This window comes from Colius striatus, chromosome 27, assembly GCF_028858725.1.
Source record: "Colius striatus isolate bColStr4 chromosome 27, bColStr4.1.hap1, whole genome shotgun sequence".
In the NCBI taxonomy this organism is placed as follows: Eukaryota; Metazoa; Chordata; class Aves; order Coliiformes; family Coliidae; genus Colius; species Colius striatus.
This window is the reverse complement of record NC_084785.1, coordinates 2,255,921-2,273,776: the sequence shown is the minus strand read 5'-3', so window position 1 is coordinate 2,273,776 and position 17,856 is coordinate 2,255,921. Positions and strand designations below refer to the sequence as shown.

The 17,856-nt window shown below is 60.2% G+C and overlaps 2 protein-coding genes across 2 annotated transcripts; both read left to right on the top strand.

Annotated features, from left to right (window-relative positions):
- The first annotated feature begins 66 nt into the window (after window positions 1-66).
- On the top strand, window positions 67-8,659 carry ADAM32 (ADAM metallopeptidase domain 32). The gene is made up of 20 exons (XM_062015768.1): window positions 67-100; window positions 192-268; window positions 455-516; window positions 710-788; window positions 1,185-1,261; window positions 1,379-1,562; window positions 1,917-1,982; window positions 2,221-2,292; window positions 2,917-3,083; window positions 3,389-3,470; window positions 3,597-3,733; window positions 4,102-4,288; window positions 4,808-4,897; window positions 5,222-5,420; window positions 6,085-6,193; window positions 6,811-6,994; window positions 7,361-7,441; window positions 8,041-8,158; window positions 8,240-8,342; window positions 8,572-8,659. The coding sequence occupies exons 1-20, from the start codon at window positions 67-69 to the stop codon at window positions 8,657-8,659; spliced, it is 2,196 nt and encodes a 731-aa protein (XP_061871752.1).
- A 2,054-nt stretch (window positions 8,660-10,713) lies between these two features.
- On the top strand, window positions 10,714-17,856 carry LOC104561280 (indoleamine 2,3-dioxygenase 2). The gene is made up of 10 exons (XM_062015766.1): window positions 10,714-10,812; window positions 11,368-11,463; window positions 12,041-12,160; window positions 12,353-12,471; window positions 12,647-12,661; window positions 13,158-13,257; window positions 13,401-13,518; window positions 13,784-13,835; window positions 16,148-16,296; window positions 17,278-17,856. Exons 1-10 carry the CDS (start codon window positions 10,714-10,716, stop codon window positions 17,646-17,648), a joined length of 1,239 nt encoding a protein of 412 aa, XP_061871750.1. The 3' UTR covers window positions 17,649-17,856.

Sequence of the window (17,856 nt, the reverse complement as noted above, 5' to 3'; positions counted from 1 at the left end):
GGCCGTGTCTGTGCTTCCCCCGGCGCCGGAGCAACGGGCGCTGCGGGGCCGTTAGCGGCCGCCACCATGGCGCTGCGCTTGCTGCCGCTGCTGCTGCTGCGTGAGTGCGGCGCCGGCCCCTCCGCGCCCCTCCGCGCCCCTCCGTGTCCCCCTGGGGCCGGCTCCAAGGTTTTTCCCTGTCCCCGGTGCAGGCTCTGCGGTGCTGGGCCGGGTGACGGTCCCGCGGCGGCTGCCGGAGGATGCGGCGGCGGAGGCGGCCCCGGGGCAGGCACGTAGCTGGGGGGGCTCGGGCGGGACCCTCGCTCCGCTTGCACGGGGATGGGGCTTAGAGACGTGCTGGCAGCTCTAACAACCCCCCAGCAGCGGCGGCACCTCCAGGGAAGCTCGCAGCGCTCGGGGCAGCGCTCACCGCTGTCGCTAATTGTCCCTTTCCCGGCTGTTCCCCGCGCACAAGGACACGGTGTCCTACGCCCTGCACGTCGAGGGGAGGCTGCTCACCATCCGCCTGCAGCACCAGTAAGTCGGCCCTGGGGCTGTGCCCGAGCGCTGGGAGCTGGAGCAGGGTTGGAGGGATGCCTGTGCCCACGAGCCCCGGTGCCAGCGGGTTGTGGCATCACCCGGGGTGACAGCACAGGCTGCAGGACCTGCAGTCAGCTCTAGAGACTGGCTGAAGCCATTGCAGAGCATTTTGTTGCTTTCCCTGTTGTAGATTCTTTTTATCTGATGACTTCAGGGCTTACACAGCCCAGCAGAAGGGATCCCTGCTCGCTGACTGGCCCCGGAGCGAGGTACTGGGGAGCTGCTTGGTGGTTCAGCCTCGCTGCTGGGTATTTTGGGGGCAGTTGCTGCAGGAGAGCAGTGCTTCCCCTCTTCTCTCCGTGGTTTTGCTTCCTGATCACAGCAGGAGGTGCTGGGGTGAAACCAAAAGCTTTTCCTTCCCAGCTGGGGTCAGATTTTGGTTTGTGAAGGGTTTTGGAGCCGCTGAGTTTGCTCAGCTTGTAGAATCCTGACACTGGCTACAGAGGGACCGGGACAAGAGGCATCACTGCAGGGGGCAGGGCGTTCCTTACCTTGCTCATCACAGCCTCACACCCTGTTTGGTTGGAATTATTTGGGACAAAGTCACCTGCTGGGGTTGCTTTGGTGGCTGCAGCAGGGGCTCCTTGTCCTCTGTCCTGACACAGGCAAGCTGCCAGTACCGGGGGTACATCGAGGGGTCCCCTGGCTCAGCAGTGACCCTCAGCACCTGCTCAGGGCTCAGGTGAGGAGCCACCCCCTCCCCACGCTGCCCTGCCCTGGGTGCCACAGGGGAGCTCAGGGATACCCCCGGGGCTGGGGCAACCTCCCTGTTGAGGTGGCAACTGAGGCACCTTGGCAGGGGCTGGCTGCAGTTTGAGAACATCAGCTACAGGATCGAGCCCCTGGGCTCTGCCCCTGCCTTCGAGCACTTGGTGTATCAAGTGAGGGAGGAGAAGGCGTTGGGTTCCCTCCGGGGCAGCGGCCGCCCCAGGGCTGGGCTGGGGGCAGGAGAGCTGTGGGCCAAAGGCCACGGAGCTGCTGAGGTGAGTGGATGCTGCTGTGGTGCTGTTGTGGTGCTGCCCCACGTCCCCATCACGTGAGGAGGGGCTGATCCTGCAGGAGGCTTTGCTGCTGGTGTCTGGGTGGGCAGAGGTGAGGGAGGGGGGACTTGGGGGTGTCAGTGCTTGTGGGGATTGTTGCTCATCCCATCCCTAAGGAGAGACATGGCTGAGGGAGGGTGATGGCAGGTTGGAAATGGCTTCTCACCTTTGGCTGCTTTGAAGAGAGTGTGGGAGTGTTGCCTCTGAGTGAGCACTGGGGCCGTGGAGCCACCCTCAGCAATAAGCTGACTCCAGAGCAGAGACACAAACAGCACTGGAGAGCATTTTGTTTTTCAGCCACTCCCAGCTGCAGCACAGGCTCCCAAACACTTGAGAGTACACGTGGTTTTGGACAAGGCTCTGGTAAGTCCATGCTGTTCCCTCCCTGGCTTTTCTCAGCACAGAAATGGTGCCATTTCCCACCTTTGATACACCTTGGCTTCCCCTTTCGAAATGGGACGTGAACTGTGGATGTTGTGGGAGAGAGAGAAAGCAAATCCACAGCTCCCATCACAGGATTAACTCTGGGCAACCCCTGACTGCTGGTAATCCTTCTTCTGCTTCATCCTGGTCCGTGCCTCCCTCTTTGGTTGTTTTTCAGTCCCACTATCTGGGCTCAGACACGAGTGCTGCAGCACAGGTGATGATCCAGCTCTTCAGCTTGGTCAATACTGTGAGTCTGAGGGTTTGGTTTGTATTGTAGTGAGGTGATGGGGGGTTGATGTTAGTCCTGGCAACCTATTTGTGAGCTGCTTTTAGCTTTAGGAGGAGGTTGTGTTAATGCCAGGCCTTGGCTCACAGCGTCCTCAGCTTCTCAGCTGCCTGGTTCAGACTCGGTCAGAAGGATTTAGTCCTTCTGGGCTAATAGAAAGGTTTGGCTCAGCAAGTGTGAAAATCCTCCCTTTTAAAGCTGTAACAACACCAGTGGTATGTTCAGTGCCAGAGTGATGGTTGGCTGCTTGTGGGGGCAGTTTTGCACTGTGACAAGTTGGGGTTCCCTGGCATTGGCCCCATCCTCTCACCACCTGCCCTTTAGGGACTGAGGTCCCCCCTCAGCCTTCTGCAGACTAAACAGCCCCAGATCCCACAGCCTTTCCTCCTCACACACATGTTGCATCCCCTCAGCATCTTGGTGGCCCTAAAACCTTCCCAGGGAGTCCCTGGGTTTGTTCCCAGCCCCTTTGTTCAGTCTGTCCTGCGGGTGTCACTCAGCGACCCACAACAGCACTTGTTGTTCCCGTGGCCTTTGTTGAGCTCAGAAGGATGTGAGCAGACATGTCCTCTGTTACCTGTGCAGGTGTTTGACCCTCTGAACCTGACAGTTGTGCTGTCCTCCCTGGAGCTGTGGGCAGAGGAGAACAAGATCCCGACGGCAGGGGACGCAGACGCCGTCCTGCAGCGGTTCCTGCGCCGGGAGCACTCGGCCCTGGCTCTGCACTCCTATGATGCAGCTTATCTGTTGGTGTAAGGCAAAGGATCCCCCTCCCCAGCCAGGGCAGAAGGGGCTAAACCAGTGCAGGTCGTGCTGCAAACACCCCCAGGGAAAGTGGGGGGTTCAAAGGGTTTGCTGTGTGTTTCCTAACTCCTTAAGGCTGGCAGCATCACTTTCAGGAACCTTCTGGGCAGCCTTTCCCTGGCTGTCACACAGCCTGGGCTGCTGGGGGGCACTGGGGCAGCCCAGGAGGGGCTGAGGGGGCTGTGGAGACCGGGGATCCCCCTCGTGCCCCCAGCCCTGGGGCGTCCCCGGCCGCCAAGCGCCTGTGTTGCAGGTACAGGGACCGAGGAGCCCCCGTGGGCACCACAGCTCTGGGCACAGCCTGTCAGAGAGATGCTGCTGCTGCAGTGGCCCTGGTACAGTGCTGCCCATCCCCTGCCCATCCCTCACCAGCCCCCCTGTGGCCGGGGCTCCCTCGGCTGGGATCATCCCCAGCCAGGGGAAGGCGCAGCCACGGCAGCTCTGCTCTCTCCTCCCTCCAGTTCCACAGGGCCATGACACTGGAATCCTTCTCCACGCTGCTGGCTCAGCTGCTGGGGCGCAGCCTGGGCATGAGCTACGACCCCCCTGGCACCTGCCACTGCCCTGGGCACGTCTGCCTCATGAGCCCAGAGGCACTGTGAGTTGCCCAGGGGCTTAGGGGTGGGCAGGGCGGTCCTGTGGCCACAGCCAGTGGCATCCAGCTCACACAGCTGCCCTTGCCAAGCGTGTGTGGCTCTGGGATGGTGAGGCCAGTCCCAGGGTGTCACTGCTGCAAGAATCACAACCAAGCTGAAATAGCAGCTTTTATTCCTTTAAGAAGGAAGAAAAGAATCATTAACTCAGTGCTCAGCTTGAGAGCAAAGAGCCTGTTTGAGCTCAGAGCAGGACGTGGCTGAGTCCTCCAGCTTTGCTCATCAGAAGCTGCAAAGCCGTGGTGTGGTGAATGAAAGCGCACGGCAGCACGGTGCCAGCAGCCCAGCAAGCCCTTCAACTGCTTCCCTCCAGACGTTTCAGAGGGGCAAAAGCCTTGAGCAGCTGCAGCATCAGGGACTTTGGAAGCTTCCTGAGGCGGGCTGGGGGCAGGTGCCTGCTGCACAGGCGCCGTGGGAGCGGCTCACGGGAGCGGCGAGCGGCCGGCTGCGGGAACGGGCTGCGGGAGCCCGGCGAGATGTGCGACTGTGGGAGCAAGGAGGTGGGTGCTGTGGGAAATGCCACTTGGCAGGAGCCTTCAGGCAAAGGGCACAGCTTAGAGGCCAAGCCAAGAAGGGTTACAGAGCGTTTCTGTGGTGGCATGCGCCAGGAGGATGGAGCCAGGCTGTGCTCAGGGATGGCCAGTGATAGGAGAAGGGGGCAACGGGGACAAGCTGCAGCATCAGAGGTTCCAAAGAAATACAGGGAGGAACTTGTTCATTGTGAGGGTGAGGGAGCAGTGGCTGCCCAGATGGGCTGTGGAGGCTCCTTCTCTGCAGACATCCCAACCCCAGCTGGATGAGATCCCATGTGCCCTGCTCTAGGTGGTGCTGCCCTGGCAGGGGGGTTGCACTGGATGAGCTTTGCAGGTCCAACCCCTGTGAGTGTGTGATTCTCCTGCTGGGTATCACCCAAGTGTAGCTTTTAGGGGACAAGAAGGAAGAGGAGAAACCTCTGACAGTAAAACAACCTCTGGGGGAACAAAGCAGTGGGATAAGCTGGTGTTGTGGTGTGTCCCCAGGGGTGCCTGAAGGACAAATGCTGCACCGAGACGTGTCAGTTGGTGGCAGGGGCTCAGTGCTCCTCGGGGCTGTGCTGTAAGAACTGTCAGGTAAACACACACTTTGTCATTATTTGCAAGGTTTATTTCTGCAGGAATGGGTGTGTTGCTGTGGCTGAGGGATGGGGACAAGCTCTGTGCTGCTCAAGGGGAGACACTCCCATTGGGATGGGGAAGGGCTTTGCAGCTGAGCCCCCAGAAACCCCCGAGAGGATAACTCCTGGGGAAAGACCATCTTAGGCAGTGACCCAGATGTGTGGTGGCTCAGGGGGGGATCCCAAGGGGCTGGGGCTGGGGCTGTGGAGGGGCTCCAGGGGCTGGGGGGTGTGTGAGAGGATGGAGAGAAGGTTCCTCTGTGCCTGCTCTCTGTGGCAGTTCAGGAAGAAGTACTGGCCGTGCCGCCCTGCTGCTGACTCACAGTGTGACTTGGCTGAGTTCTGCAGCGGGGCCTCAGCCTCCTGCCCCCCTGACCTGCACGTGCAGGATGGGCACAGCTGCGAGCGTGGCACCGGCTACTGCTACCGGGGCCGCTGCCAGGCCCCAGACCTGCAGTGCCAGCGGCTCTACGGGACAGGTAACGGGCTGCTCTGGGGGAACTGCTTCAACTGCTTCAACTGCAAGTGGCCACAGCAGTAAAGATGCTCAGCTTTAAGTCTTTGCTCTTTAATAAGCCCAGCTCAGGTCACTCATCTCTGGTTTCAGTGGAAAGGAGGGTTTGTGGCAGGTTGGTGATGGTTTGGGTGCTCCCCCTGTGAGCCTCAACCCAAGTTCAAGCGCATGTTGAAGCCAGAAGGTTTTTAGGGCATGCCCTTGCCCCTGTCTGATGGGAGAGATGAGGCACAGAGCTCTGTGCAAGGCCTGGGCTTCTCCTCCTGCATGGTTCAGGGGGCAGGAGCAGAGGGGTGACACAGCTTCAGGCTCAGGCTTGACTCTGGTCAATGTGCCCTGCAGTAACAGGGAGTTCTCCCAGCTCTTCAGAAATAACACTGAAAACAACAACAGAAGCAGCAAATGATTACCTCTGAGCAAAGGTAATGGATGAGCTGAGCTCCTGCCTGCTGAGCCTGGCTCAGGGCTGGTGAGGCTTTGGCAGTGCAGGAACGAGTGTTTTCTCTAATGAAGCAGCAGCATCTGTGTTCTGCTGTCAGCAGGATGAAAGAGATTGAGAGGTTGGTAGTTAGTGTAATATCTCCTCTCTGTCTTCCTTTAAACCCTAATCATTGCTGCTGAACTTGTAGGTTCAAGAAGTGCTCCTGTGTCTTGTTATGAGGAACTCAATAGTCAGCAGGACAGGTTTGGACACTGTGGGCTCCAGCCCAGGCAAAGATACAAGTCCTGTACTTGGAGGTATGTGCTTGGGAAGGGGCCAAAAACCACCTTTCATTGGGTCTGTGCAGTCAGGGAAGATCTAAAGACCCCAGCTGATGGTGAGGTGATGGAGCAGTGCAGAGTTACGTGTGTGCTCTCCTTGTTAGCACTCTGTTGTCACTCCCTGTGTCACACATTGTCTCTTGGACTTAGAGATTCACAGAAGCATTTGGGTTGTTAAAGACCTTGAAGCTGCTGCAGTCCCAGCCCTGCCCTCACCCTGCCCAGCCCAGCACTGACCCACAGCCTCAGCACCTCAGCCCCACGGCTTTGGGACCCCTCCAGGGCTGGGCACTCCCCCAGCTCCCTGGGCAGCCTGGCACAGGGACTGACACCCCTCTCAGGGAAACAGCTCTGCCTCAGCTCCAACCTCAACCTCCCCTGGGGCAACTTGAGGCTGTTCCCTCTTGCCCTGTCACTTGTTCCTTGGGAGAAGACTTCCCAGTGCAGCTTGTATCTCTTTACCATGCAGTGCTCCAGGTTTGCAGGGGGCTGTTTGATGTCTCTAGTGTTTCATTGGGCAGCATCCATCCATCCACACACACACACACACAGAGGACTGTGTATGTCTCACCCTGTGCACACTCATTCTGCAGGGATCTCAGATGTGGGAAGTTAATCTGCACGTACCCATCCAGCACCCCCTTCCCATCAGAGGCTGCTGCTGTGGTTTACGTCCGAGTCCATCAGCATTTGTGTGTGTCTCTGAATTATTTGGACATCCCAGCCAGTCTGGATCCTCTCCTGGTTCCACCAGGTTCAAAGTGTGGCTCTGGAAAGGTGAGGAAACCTTGTATAATCATCTGTGTCAGATGGAAACCGAATGTCAACGAGGTTTGAGAGCCACTTGCTGCTCTGCAGGGTGTTTACAAACCTAAGAACACGCTCCCATGACACCAAAGCTTTGGTGTGGAAGCAGCAGCCACAGCCCAAGGCACCAACTGCAGCTTTGAAAAGCACCATTGGGGTGTTTTATGTAGAGAAAACCCCACATTTCCCTCCCTTTGGGGCCATCAGGGCTGTGTGCTGCAACACCAAAGCACCAGGAGCTGCAGCTGGGGCTGGTTTCTCCTGGGGTTTTCTCAGGGGTTGGGCTCAGATGCCTTTTCAAGGTCCCTTCTGACCCAAACCACTGTGTGCTTCCAGGTGTGTATCAACAACACTTGTCACCCACATTCCATCCTGGGATACGACTGTGACAGCAAAGTGAAGTGTCACGGCCATGGTGTGAGTCACTGGGGCTGGGTGGCTGCATCCCCCAGCTCTGCTGGCACAGCAAAGGGCCAGAGACCCTTTTGTTTAGGCTGAAATGGGGCCAATTCATCACCTTTTCAGCTCTCACACGGAGTAAAACCCTGTAAAGCCAAACCCTGTAAAGCCTTGGTGCTAAAACCAACGTGGGCATAGGACAGTGGTTCTTACTCCCTGGGGGGGAGAGGTTGGTGGTTGGGTTGGGGTATGGAGGGAGGGGACAAAAGCAAAACTGAGGGGGTGTGGGATTGAGGGCAGCGGTGCCAGGGTGGCTGTGGGGAGGGAGAAGGCTCCTGGGCTCTGTGTGAGCTGCTCCTGGCGTTCTGCCCATCAGCCACAAGTGCCCCTGGGCTCTGCAGGAGGGGGATGTGTGTTCAGTGTGGCAGGAGGGGGATGTTCTGTGTGTGCTCAGTGTCTGGGGGCTGTTGGAGCCTGCACTCTGTGATGTGCCCCTCGCCTGATGCTCTCCTGAATCTCCAGAGCCCCGGTTGCAGCCTGAGCCGGGGCAGGACGGGCTGTTGGTGTCAGTTCCCTGGGAGGTGTTTTAACCCCCCCCCAACCTCGGGCTTTTCCAGGTGTGCAACAACAAGAGGCACTGTCACTGTGACCCTGGCTGGCAGCCCCCTGACTGCAGGCGCCGGGGATCCCCCGGGGGAGGGAGCATTGACAGCGGCTTCCAGGGCACAGACAGCGGTTAGTGGGATGGGCAGGGGCTGCGGGGGGAGGGCAGGGGCCGGTGGTCCTGCCCTTTGCCATCGGGCTGTCTCCTGCTAGATGATGTGCCGCTGGCCTGGCCGCTGCTGGGCTCCTTGCTGGGCATCCTCCTGCTCTCCTTGGCCATCTGCCTCGTCCTCCGGCACCGCAGGCGGCAGCGGGGGTGAGAGGGGCCGGGATGCGCCGGGACCCCCCGGGGGCGGGATGGGGGTCCCCGGGAGGAGGAGGGGGCTGAGGTGATTCCCTCGGGGCAGTACCCGGTTACGAGGGGATTCCCCGGGGCTGAGGTGCGATGCCTCGGGGTCCCTGGGGAGATGAGGTGATCGCTGGTCCCTCGGTGGGGGTGGGGGGGGGGGATGCTGAGATGCTGCTCTGTGTCCCCCCAAACGCAGCTCAGCCGCTGAAGAAGGCAGCGACCGCCTGGAGATGGAGACGGAGCTCGGGCGGCGGCTGGCAACGGGAACGGGAGCGGAGCGTTAATAAAGGCTGTGGGAAGGAGCCGCGTGTCCGCGCCGTCGGGCGGGATGGGGCCGGGATGGGGATGGGGCTGGGAGCTGCTGATGGGGCTGTGTGAGTGACAGACCCCGCGGCAACCCCGGCGGTCTGAACCCTCAGAGCTCAGCAGCATCCCCAGCCCAGGAGCTCTCCCAGCCCAGGAGCATCCCCCAGCCCAGGAGCATCCCCCAGCCCAGGAGCATCCCCCAGCCCTGCAGCATCCCCCAGCCCAGGAGCTCCCCCAGCTCAGCAGCTCCCCCAGCCCAACAGCATCCCCAGCCCAACAGCATCCCCAGCCCAGCAGCTCCCCCAGCCCAGCAGCTCCCCCAGCCCAGGAGCTTCCCCAGCTCAGGAGCTCCCCCAGCCCAACAGCATCCCCAGCCCAGCAGCTCCCCCAGCCCAACAGCATCCCCAGCCCAACAGCATCCCCAGCCCAGCAGCTCCCCCAGCCCAGGAGCTTCCCCAACTCAGCAGCTCCCCCAGCCCAGCAGCATCCCCAGCTCAGCAGCATCCCAAACTCTGCAGCTTCCCCAACTCAGCAGCTTCCCCAGCCCAGCAGCATCCCCAGCCCAGCAGCTCCCCCAGCCCAGCAGCATCCCCAGCTCAGCAGCATCCCAAACTCTGCAGCTTCCCCAACTCAGCAGCTTCCCCAGCCCAGCAGCATCCCCAGCTCAGCAGCTCCCCCAGCCCAGCAGCTCCCCCAGCCCAGCAGCTGGAGATGACACAGCCTGGGGATTCACATCTGCTGGTGACACTCCCCGGGGACTGATGCCAGAGGTGCTGGAGACTGATGTCGGTGCCCAGCAGCTGCCTTCAAGGCTTCTGGATCCCAGAATCACAGAGTGCTGAGGGTTGGAAGGGCCCTGCAGAGCTGCTCCAGCCCAAGCCCCTGCTAAAGCAGGTTCCACCTAGATCAAGTCACACAGGAACGTGTCCAGGTGGGGTTGGAAACCTCCTGAGGAGCCTCCACACCCTCCCTGGGCAGCCTGGGCCAGGGCTCCCTCACCTCAGCACCAAAGGACTTTCTCCTCCCATTCCAGTGGCATTGCCCAGCCCTTACCCCAAGCTGCTTCTCTCCATAGATGGTATCACCATCCCCTTCACCATGGCCTTGCTGAAGCTTCTGCAGCATCCTCCTTGCCCTGCTCTGTGGCTCTCCTGTGATTGCTGTGTAGAGACGACTGAGGAGACTCTGTGCCAGGAGGAGGGGATTGGAAACAGATGGGTAAGGTGGTTATTAGTTACTTAATGCAAATCCTCTGTTCTGGGTGTGGGAGTCAGGCAGAGAGCATGGAATTACTGGATAAGCTGGTGGGTGGGATTTCCAGCCTGGGCAGAGCAGGGAAAGCTGTGCTTGGGAAACAGAAGCTGTGTGTTTGTAAACTGGGAGCTGTTGGGTGGTCATCAAGGGAAGAAAGTAGCAAACAGACACCTAAAATACACAAACATAGGAAGGGGAAGATGAGAGGTGGATTTCCTGGCAGCAGGCACGCTGTCTGTGTGCTAGAGGCAGGGGAAAGTTGCTAATTCCTGGGGAAAGCAAAGTGTAAAAGGGGGGAAAGTTGGATACAGGAGAAGCTGCAGGTCCCAGACCCCCATCATCCCATGGAGGTGACTGCCATCCTCCCCATCAGCCCCTCTGCAGCCCCTGCAGGCTCATGGCCAGGGCCAGCACCTCGTGGGGTGGATTTCCTGGCACTCAGGACACGAGTTTGGTGATGCCAGGATGCCAGGACAGCTTCCCTGGGCTGCCAGCAGCCTTTAGCACCTCAGGCCTCGTCAGTGCAGCATCCCCCAGGAGCCTGGAGCATCCCTGCAGCTCTGGGGGCAGGTCCCAGAGGGACACAGCTCCCGGGAGCTTCCCTGAGCCCCAGGGGGTGGGACCGAGCTCAACGTTTGCTCCACCACAACACCTTATCTGCAACCTTTACCCATGTTTGCTTGCTGCTTGTGGCCATTGGGCTGTGGGGCCCTGGGACCCTGCCTCCCCCAGGCCAAGGTTCGAGGTGCTGGCTCAGCACAGCCCCAGCCCAGGGCTCATGGAGGCGGCCGGCAGCACGGACGAGACGCCGCTGGAGCTGGAGCTGGAGAGGTTTCAGCTCTCTGAGGAGTGTGGCTTCCTTCTGCCCCATCCTCTGGTAGGAGATGGCTGTGCCAGCAGGGCAGTGGGAGGACAGGAAGGCAGAGGGGGTGCTGAGCAGCTCACTGTTTGCCTTGGATGCCACTGCAGGGGGGTTGTGAAGAGCCACAGCTCAGGGCTCAGGCAGCTTCAGCAGCCAAACCCTTCCCTTGAGTCGTGTTTGAAGTGGCTGCAGCCTGTGGCACAGGGGAGAGGAGAAGGAGCTTTGCAATTGGCAGCCTGGCCTTGGCTGTGCAGGGTGTCAGGGAGGAGGGGGAGGCAGGCAGGCTGCACATCCCCCCTGCTGCAAGTGAGGCCAGGGATGGGCAGGTCCTTATCACCCATCACTTCATCATCGTGCAGCTTGGCACTGCAAGAGGGGAACCAGACACAAACCATCACCTGGGTGGATGCTGGGAGAGATCCCAAAGCTGAGGTGCTGGGGGCCAGGGGTTAGTGCTGGGCTGGGCAGGGTGAGGGGAGGGTTGGGACTGCAGCAGCTTAAAGAGCTTTTCCAAGCAGAGCTATTCTATGACTCTATGATAACAGCTCCCTCTTGCTTCTCTCTTCCAAGACAGAGCTGCCAGCACCTTATGGGCCCTGGATGGAGATTGCCCACGACCTGCCTCAGCTGATTGAGAGCCATCAGCTCCGCTCACGAGTTCAGCAGGTAGCCCCTACCCTCCCTGTGTCTGGAGCTCTCCCAAAGCAGGCTCTGACACAGCAGTGTCTGCAAAAGGCAGGGAAAAGCAGAGCACCAGCAGAGCTGTGTCCTCAGCAAGGACTCAGGCAGGCAGGAGCTGTGCACAGCACAAGCAAAGCCTCAGGGTTGGCACAGGAGCAATTCCTGTGGCAGATCCTAAGGCACACTGACCAGCTGAAGCAGCCAGGGCACCAGATGGCACGAGAGACGTGGCTCATCCTGGCCATGCCAAGGAGCCCAGGTGCTCTGGGAGTTCTCCCAGTGCTCCCTGAGCCCCCCCAGTGCTCCCTGAGCCCCCCCAGCTCAGCCAGACCCCCCCAGCATGCAGGGATCAGCTGCTCTCCTGTGCATCCCAGTGTGAGGGGAGGGGACACCTTGAGTAAAATCCCTCTGTTTACTCCCCCTGCTCAGAAACCAAATGCCACAGGGAGGGAGGGAAGGCTTCTGGGCAGGGGCAAGGGCAGGGAGAGGCACTTGGGAGGGTGTCTCCCAGGCTGGTGAGGTGCTGTGGCATTGCCTGTGGTGCCCCTTTGTCTCTTGGCAGATGCCACAGCTGAGCTCTGGGCACCTCCGAGGGCGTGAAGAGCTGCACTTGGCACATCTGGTGCTGAGCTTCATCACCATGGGCTACCTCTGGCAGGAGGGAGAGGAGGGCACTGTGAAGGTAAAAGTGACGTGGAGCAGCTTTAACCTGCTCCTGGGGATCTGGGGAGGGTGATGCTGCACCCTCAGGACTCATCCCCTGGGAGGCAAAGCCTCTCTCCCGAGGCTGCAGCAGGAGCAGGAGCCCTCCTGCCTGCTCAGGGGTCCTTGGGTGGGCAACATTCAGCAGCCTGGCTTCTCCTGTGCCCTTCAGGTCCTGCCCAGAAACCTTGCTGTGCCCTTCTGGGAGATCTCCCAGGCCCTGGGCCTCCCCCCCATCCTCAGCCACGCTGACTTTGTGTTGGCCAACTGGAAGAGGAAGAACCCCAATGGGTAAGTGCAGGTGCCCCTGGGGTTATCCTGCCTGGGGACAGGGCTTCCCATGGGACAGTGAGCTCAGTTCTTCCCTCCAGAGCACATTCCCTTGCTGAAACCTTTGATACCATCTCTCTCTCTCTCTCCTTTTGCTGTGCATTTGCTGGCAACGACCACAAAATGATGCCTTCAGGCCCCTGGAAATGGAGTGAGTATGGAAGATGCTTATTTCCCTTCTAACAGTATTAGTTTTGTTTGAGTTGGCTTAGCACTTGAGCACTGCAGGGCTCTGCTGAGCTTGAACCCAGCTCTGGACAGATGAGCACAACAAAAAGCAGCTCAGTCTTTGGCACTCAAATGCCACTGCAACAGCAGCACTGTGCCGTGCCCAGGGCTGAGCCAGGGGCTGCTGGGGCTGTGCAGAGCCCAGGGGAACCTGCTGTAGCAGGGGGTTGGGCTGGATGAGCTCTGGAGGTCCCTTCCAACCCCCACCATGCTGGGATCCTGTGTTTGGGGCTGATGGGTCCCCCAGAACCAGAGCAGCCCCTCTCACCTATTGCCCTGTGCCAGCTCCTCTCTGCCTGGGGTGCAGGTAAGAGACTCTGCAGCCAGGAAGGTTTTGCTCCAAGGCTTCAAGAGGCTCTGGGGTGTGTGGGGCAATGCCAAGCAATCTCCCTGCCAACCCCCACGGGTCATCTCTGCAGGAACCTGGACACCATCCTCTCGCTGCCCGGCGGGGCCAGCCTGCGAGGCTTCATCCTCGTCACCCTGCTGGTTGAGAAGGCAGCTGTGCCTGGGATTAAGGTAGGGTTTGGCCATGCCCCAGAGCTCTTTGCTCACCCACGAGCTGTGCCTGGCCCCTGTGTGCTTGCTGTGGGCTGGGGGAAGCGACAGAGCTGCTGCACACAGACATCCCACCCCCCTCATCACTTGGTGCTCTCCTGCAGGCAACCCTTCAGGCCCTTCGTGCTGTGCAGCAGGCAGATGAGGAGGCTCTGCACAGAGCCCTGCAGCAGCTGGCAGAGGCCATTGGGGGCATGAGAAAAGCTCTGGAAAGGATGCATGGTAAGGGCAGCTCGTGTCCTCAGTGCTTCAGCTCATCACAGGCTGCCCAGGGAGAGTGTGGAGGATTCCAGAGGTTTCCAACCCCACCTGGACACGTTCCTGTGCCCCCTGAGCCAGGGGAACCTGCTGGAGCAGGGGCTGGGGCAGCTCTGCAGGGCCCTGCACACCCCACCACTCTGGGATTCTGTGTGGTTTTGGGCTGAGCAGCTCTGAGCAGCCATTGCCTTTTGCCCACAGCAACATCTCTGGTCTGTTTTCCTCCTAGACTGTGTGGACCCAGCAGTGTTTTACTCTGTGATCCGGATCTTTCTGTCTGGGTAAGTGCAATTCCTTCCCTGGGGGCTGCCTCCCCCCTCCCCTCTCTCCATCCCACACCTCAGCTTAGCCCTGGCACAGCCCCTGCACCCAGGCAGCTGGAATTGTGCAGACACATGTAATTCCAGCGGGGCTGGGAGCATCTCCAGGGGCTCTGCTCTGCTCCTGGGCTGCTCCAGGAGTTTCTCTTTGCATTCCTCAGCCCAAAGGCTCCCTGTGTCCTACTGAGGTTTCTCTTTTCCTTACTCCATCCAAGCTGACCCTGTCTTGATGGTCATCAGCCTGCAAAAACATGCCTTTGAAATTCCCTTCTGCTTAGAAGAGCTTTCCACTAGTAAAGGTTACTATAAATACATCCCTGGGAGAGCTAAAAATACCAGGCTGTTTGCTAATGGCTCTGCTTTGCTCTGCAGTTGGGGCACAGTCTGCTCCAGCCATCCCACAGCTTCAGCAGCCAGCACCCAGGGCTGCACCAGCCAGTGCCTCCCTCAGAGGGTCATGAGCTGTTCTTGTGCCAGGCCCATTCTCTCTGCACTCATCACCCCTCTTTGCCTTTGGGAGTGAGCATTTAGCCCCTTGGTTTTTGCATGACAGGCAAATCAAACAGAGGGGGGTGACAGGGGCTGTGAGTTGATGGTGTAGGAGAGGGGGATGCTGGCTGGTGCCTGGGCTTGCAGCTTGATGACAGGCAGCCTGGTTCTGTGCTGGAGCAGAGGCAGCCTGGTTCTGTGCTGGAACAAAGGCAGCCTGGTTCTGTGCTGGAACAGAGGCAGCCTGGTTCTGTGCTGGAACAGAGGCAGCCTGGTCCTGTGCTGGAACAGAGGCAGCCTGGTCCTGTGCTGGAACAGAGGCAGCCTGGTCCTGTGCTGGAACAGAGGCAGCCTGGTTCTGTGCTGGAGCAGAGGCAGCCTGGTTCTGTGCTGGAACAGAGGCAGCCTGGTTCTGTGCTGGAACAGAGGCAGCCTGGTTCTGTGCTGGAACAGAGGCAGCCTGGTTCTGTGCTGGAACAGAGGCAGCCTGGTTCTGTGCTGGAGCAGAGGCAGCCTGGTTCTGTGCTGGAACAGAGGCAGCCTGGTTCTGTGCTGGAGCAGAGGCAGCCTGGTTCTGTGCTGGAACAAAGGCAGCCTGGTTCTGTGCTGGAGCAGAGGCAGCCTGGTTCTGTGCTGGAACAAAGGCAGCCTGGTTCTGTGCTGGAGCAGAGGCAGCCTGGTTCTGTGCTGGAACAGAGGCAGCCTGGTTCTGTGCTGGAGCAGAGGCAGCCTGGTTCTGTGCTGGAACAGAGGCAGCCTGGTTCTGTGCTGGAGCAGAGGCAGCCTGGTTCTGTGCTGGAGCAGAGGCAGCCTGGTTCTGTGCTGGAACAGAGGCAGCCTGGTTCTGTGCTGGAGCAGAGGCAGCCTGGTTCTGTGCTGGAACAGAGGCAGCCTGGCCTGTGCTGGAACAGAGGCAGCCTGGTTCTGTGCTGGAGCAGAGGCAGCCTGGTTCTGTGCTGGAGCAGAGGCAGCCTGGTTCTGTGCTGGAGCAGAGGCAGCCTGGTTCTGTGCTGGAACAAAGGCAGCCTGGTTCTGTGCTGGAGCAGAGGCAGCCTGGTTCTGTGCTGGAGCAGAGGCAGCCTGGTTCTGTGCTGGAGCAGAGGCAGCCTGGTTCTGTGCTGGAACAGAGGCAGCCTGGTTCTGTGCTGGAACAGAGGCAGCCTGGTTCTGTGCTGGAGCAGAGGCAGCCTGGTTCTGTGCTGGAGCAGAGGCAGCCTGGTTCTGTGCTGGAACAGAGGCAGCCTGGTTCTGTGCTGGAACAGAGGCAGCCTGGCCTGTGCTGCCCTTTGGAGGCACCAGCTTGAGAGCAACATGAGAAAAACATCCAAAGTACAAACTCCAAGGGCTCAGCTGAGCATTGGGGTGACTCTGCTGCAGAGGTGACCTGGATGGCCATGGGGATAAGGAGTTAATGTGAAGTTGCCCAGAGAAGTGCCCCCTCCCCTCTTGCACACCCAAAGCAGCTCTGTGGGTGCCAGTCATCATGTGGCACTGACCTGAGTGGCTGGAGGTGGAGGTGCAGCTCATCCTGGGCTCACAGAGGTGAGGATTTCTCCCCAGACCTGTGACCTTGTTGGATGCCAAATCCTGTGTCGAGGGGCACAAGTTTACCTCGTGTTTGAGGAGGAGCTGACAAGGCTGAGTGAGGGAGAGGAGGCGCAGCAGCTCCAGAGGCTGGCTCGGGAAGGTTTCTCTCCATCTTGCCAGCCCAGGGTCCCTTCTTGCACCCCAAATACCACCCCCCCAAGCCTCTCCCTGCCTGACTGCCTCATCTCCCTGCTCAGCTGGAAGGACAACCCTGCCATGCCTGATGGGCTCATCTACGAGGGGGTGTGTGAGCAGCCCCTGGGCTACTCGGGCGGCAGCGCGGCGCAGAGCAGCACCCTGCACGCCTTCGACGAGCTGCTGGGCATCCACCACAGCCAGGACACCTGTGAGTCCCAGCCCCTTCCCCTGAGGACACAGCCACACTGAGCCCATGGCCATGCCCACCTCTGCCAGTCACACAACCAGGGTGGTTGGGTTGGCAAAGCCCTTGAAGCTGCTGCAGTCCCAGCCCTGCCCAGCCCAGCACTGACCACTCAGCACCTCAGCCCCAGGGCTTTGGGGTCCCTCCAGGGCTGGGCACTGCCCCAGCTCCCTGGGCAGCCTGGCACAGGGGCTGACACCCCTCTCAGGGAAACAGTTCTGCCTCAGCTCCAGCCTCAACCTCCCCTGGAGCAACTTGAACTGTTTCGTTTTGGTACTTGAGAGCAGAGACCCCCAGCTCCCCACAGGCTGCTGTCAGAGAGTGCTGCTGTCTCCCCTCAGCCTCCTCCTCTCCAGGCTCAGCACCCCCATTCCCTCAGCCCCTCCCAGCACCCTGGTGCTGCAGCCCCTTCCCCAGCTCTGGCCACGCTGCAGCCCCTCAGTGTCTGGCAGTGAGTGAGGGACCAGCACTGACCCCAGCATCTGAGATGTGCCAGGACACGTGCTCATCCCACCCTGCCACAGCCCTGGCTGGGCCAAGGCTCTGCCCAGTTGGTCAGGGAGGAAGGTTATAGCTCTGGCAGCTCCTTCCTCACTGCTCCCAGCCCCCAGCTGCCCAGCCTTTGGTTCCTGGCACATCAGCTCCTTTCTGAGCTTATCTGTGGGCACAGGGAGGAGGGAGCAGAGCTCACCAGTGTGCTGCCAGGGGTTAGCTCATCCATTCACACAGCTTTGCATCAGCCCAGCCTACAGCCACTAAGAACCCCCCAAAGAGAGGCAAAGACTACACCAACCCTGCCCTTTAGGGTTAGGAGCATCGCTCCTGGGGCTGACGAGCTGCTCTGGGGTCGTTTCTCAATCCCTTGGAAGAGCGAACAGGGGAGGGCAGGAGGCTGCAGGGTGCTGCCACCCACAACCTCCTCCTCCCTTTGCTGGCCTCTTGCAGCTGCTTTCCTGCACAGGATGAGGGACTACATGCCCCCAGCCCACCGAGCCTTCGTGCAGCACATCCAGCGTGGCCCCTCGCTCAAGCAGCACGTGCTGGGCTGCGGCTCCCGGCAGCTCTGCGGCGCCTTCAACCGCTGCGTCTGGGCTCTGGCGGAGTTCAGGTCCTACCACATCACCATTGTCACCAAATACATCACCATAGCTGCTGCCAAGGCCAGGGCTGGGGGGGCAGGGCCGGGCCCTGGCACGGGGCTGTCCCTGGGGAAGCCCCCGGCAGCGCTCGAGGCCAAAGGCACCGGCGGCTCCCACATCTTCAGCTTCCTCAAGAGCGTCAGGGACAGCACCAGGGAAGGGATGATCAGTGCCTGAGCTGCCCCCGGGGCTCAGCAGGCGCCTCTCAGAGCTGGGGGGAGATGGGCCAAAATCACCTGCACCCCCAGCCTCAGCAGCACCCATCCTGCACGGGCTGGGACACGGGGGACACGCTCTGGGCTGGTGAGGGAGGAGAGCAGGGCTGCTGCTCAGCCCCACAGACACACCCCACGGCACCTGGATGGGCTCAGCATCCTCCCACAGC

Excerpts from the sequence above, each read along its gene's own strand:
- ADAM32 (XM_062015768.1), top strand. The coding sequence starts at position 67 with ATGGCGCTGCGCTTGCTGCCGCTGCTGCTGCTGC. Across the intron at positions 3,084-3,388 it reads GATGCAGCTTATCTGTTGGT|GTACAGGGACCGAGGAGCCC; the intron begins GTAAGGCAAAGG and ends CCTGTGTTGCAG. Across the intron at positions 6,995-7,360 it reads CAAAGTGTGGCTCTGGAAAG|GTGTGTATCAACAACACTTG; the intron begins GTGAGGAAACCT and ends GTGTGCTTCCAG.
- LOC104561280 (XM_062015766.1), top strand. The coding sequence starts at position 10,714 with ATGGAGGCGGCCGGCAGCACGGACGAGACGCCGCTGGAGCTGGAGCTG. Across the intron at positions 12,161-12,352 it reads GAGAGGAGGGCACTGTGAAG|GTCCTGCCCAGAAACCTTGC; the intron begins GTAAAAGTGACG and ends TGTGCCCTTCAG. Across the intron at positions 13,519-13,783 it reads AGCTCTGGAAAGGATGCATG|ACTGTGTGGACCCAGCAGTG; the intron begins GTAAGGGCAGCT and ends TTTTCCTCCTAG.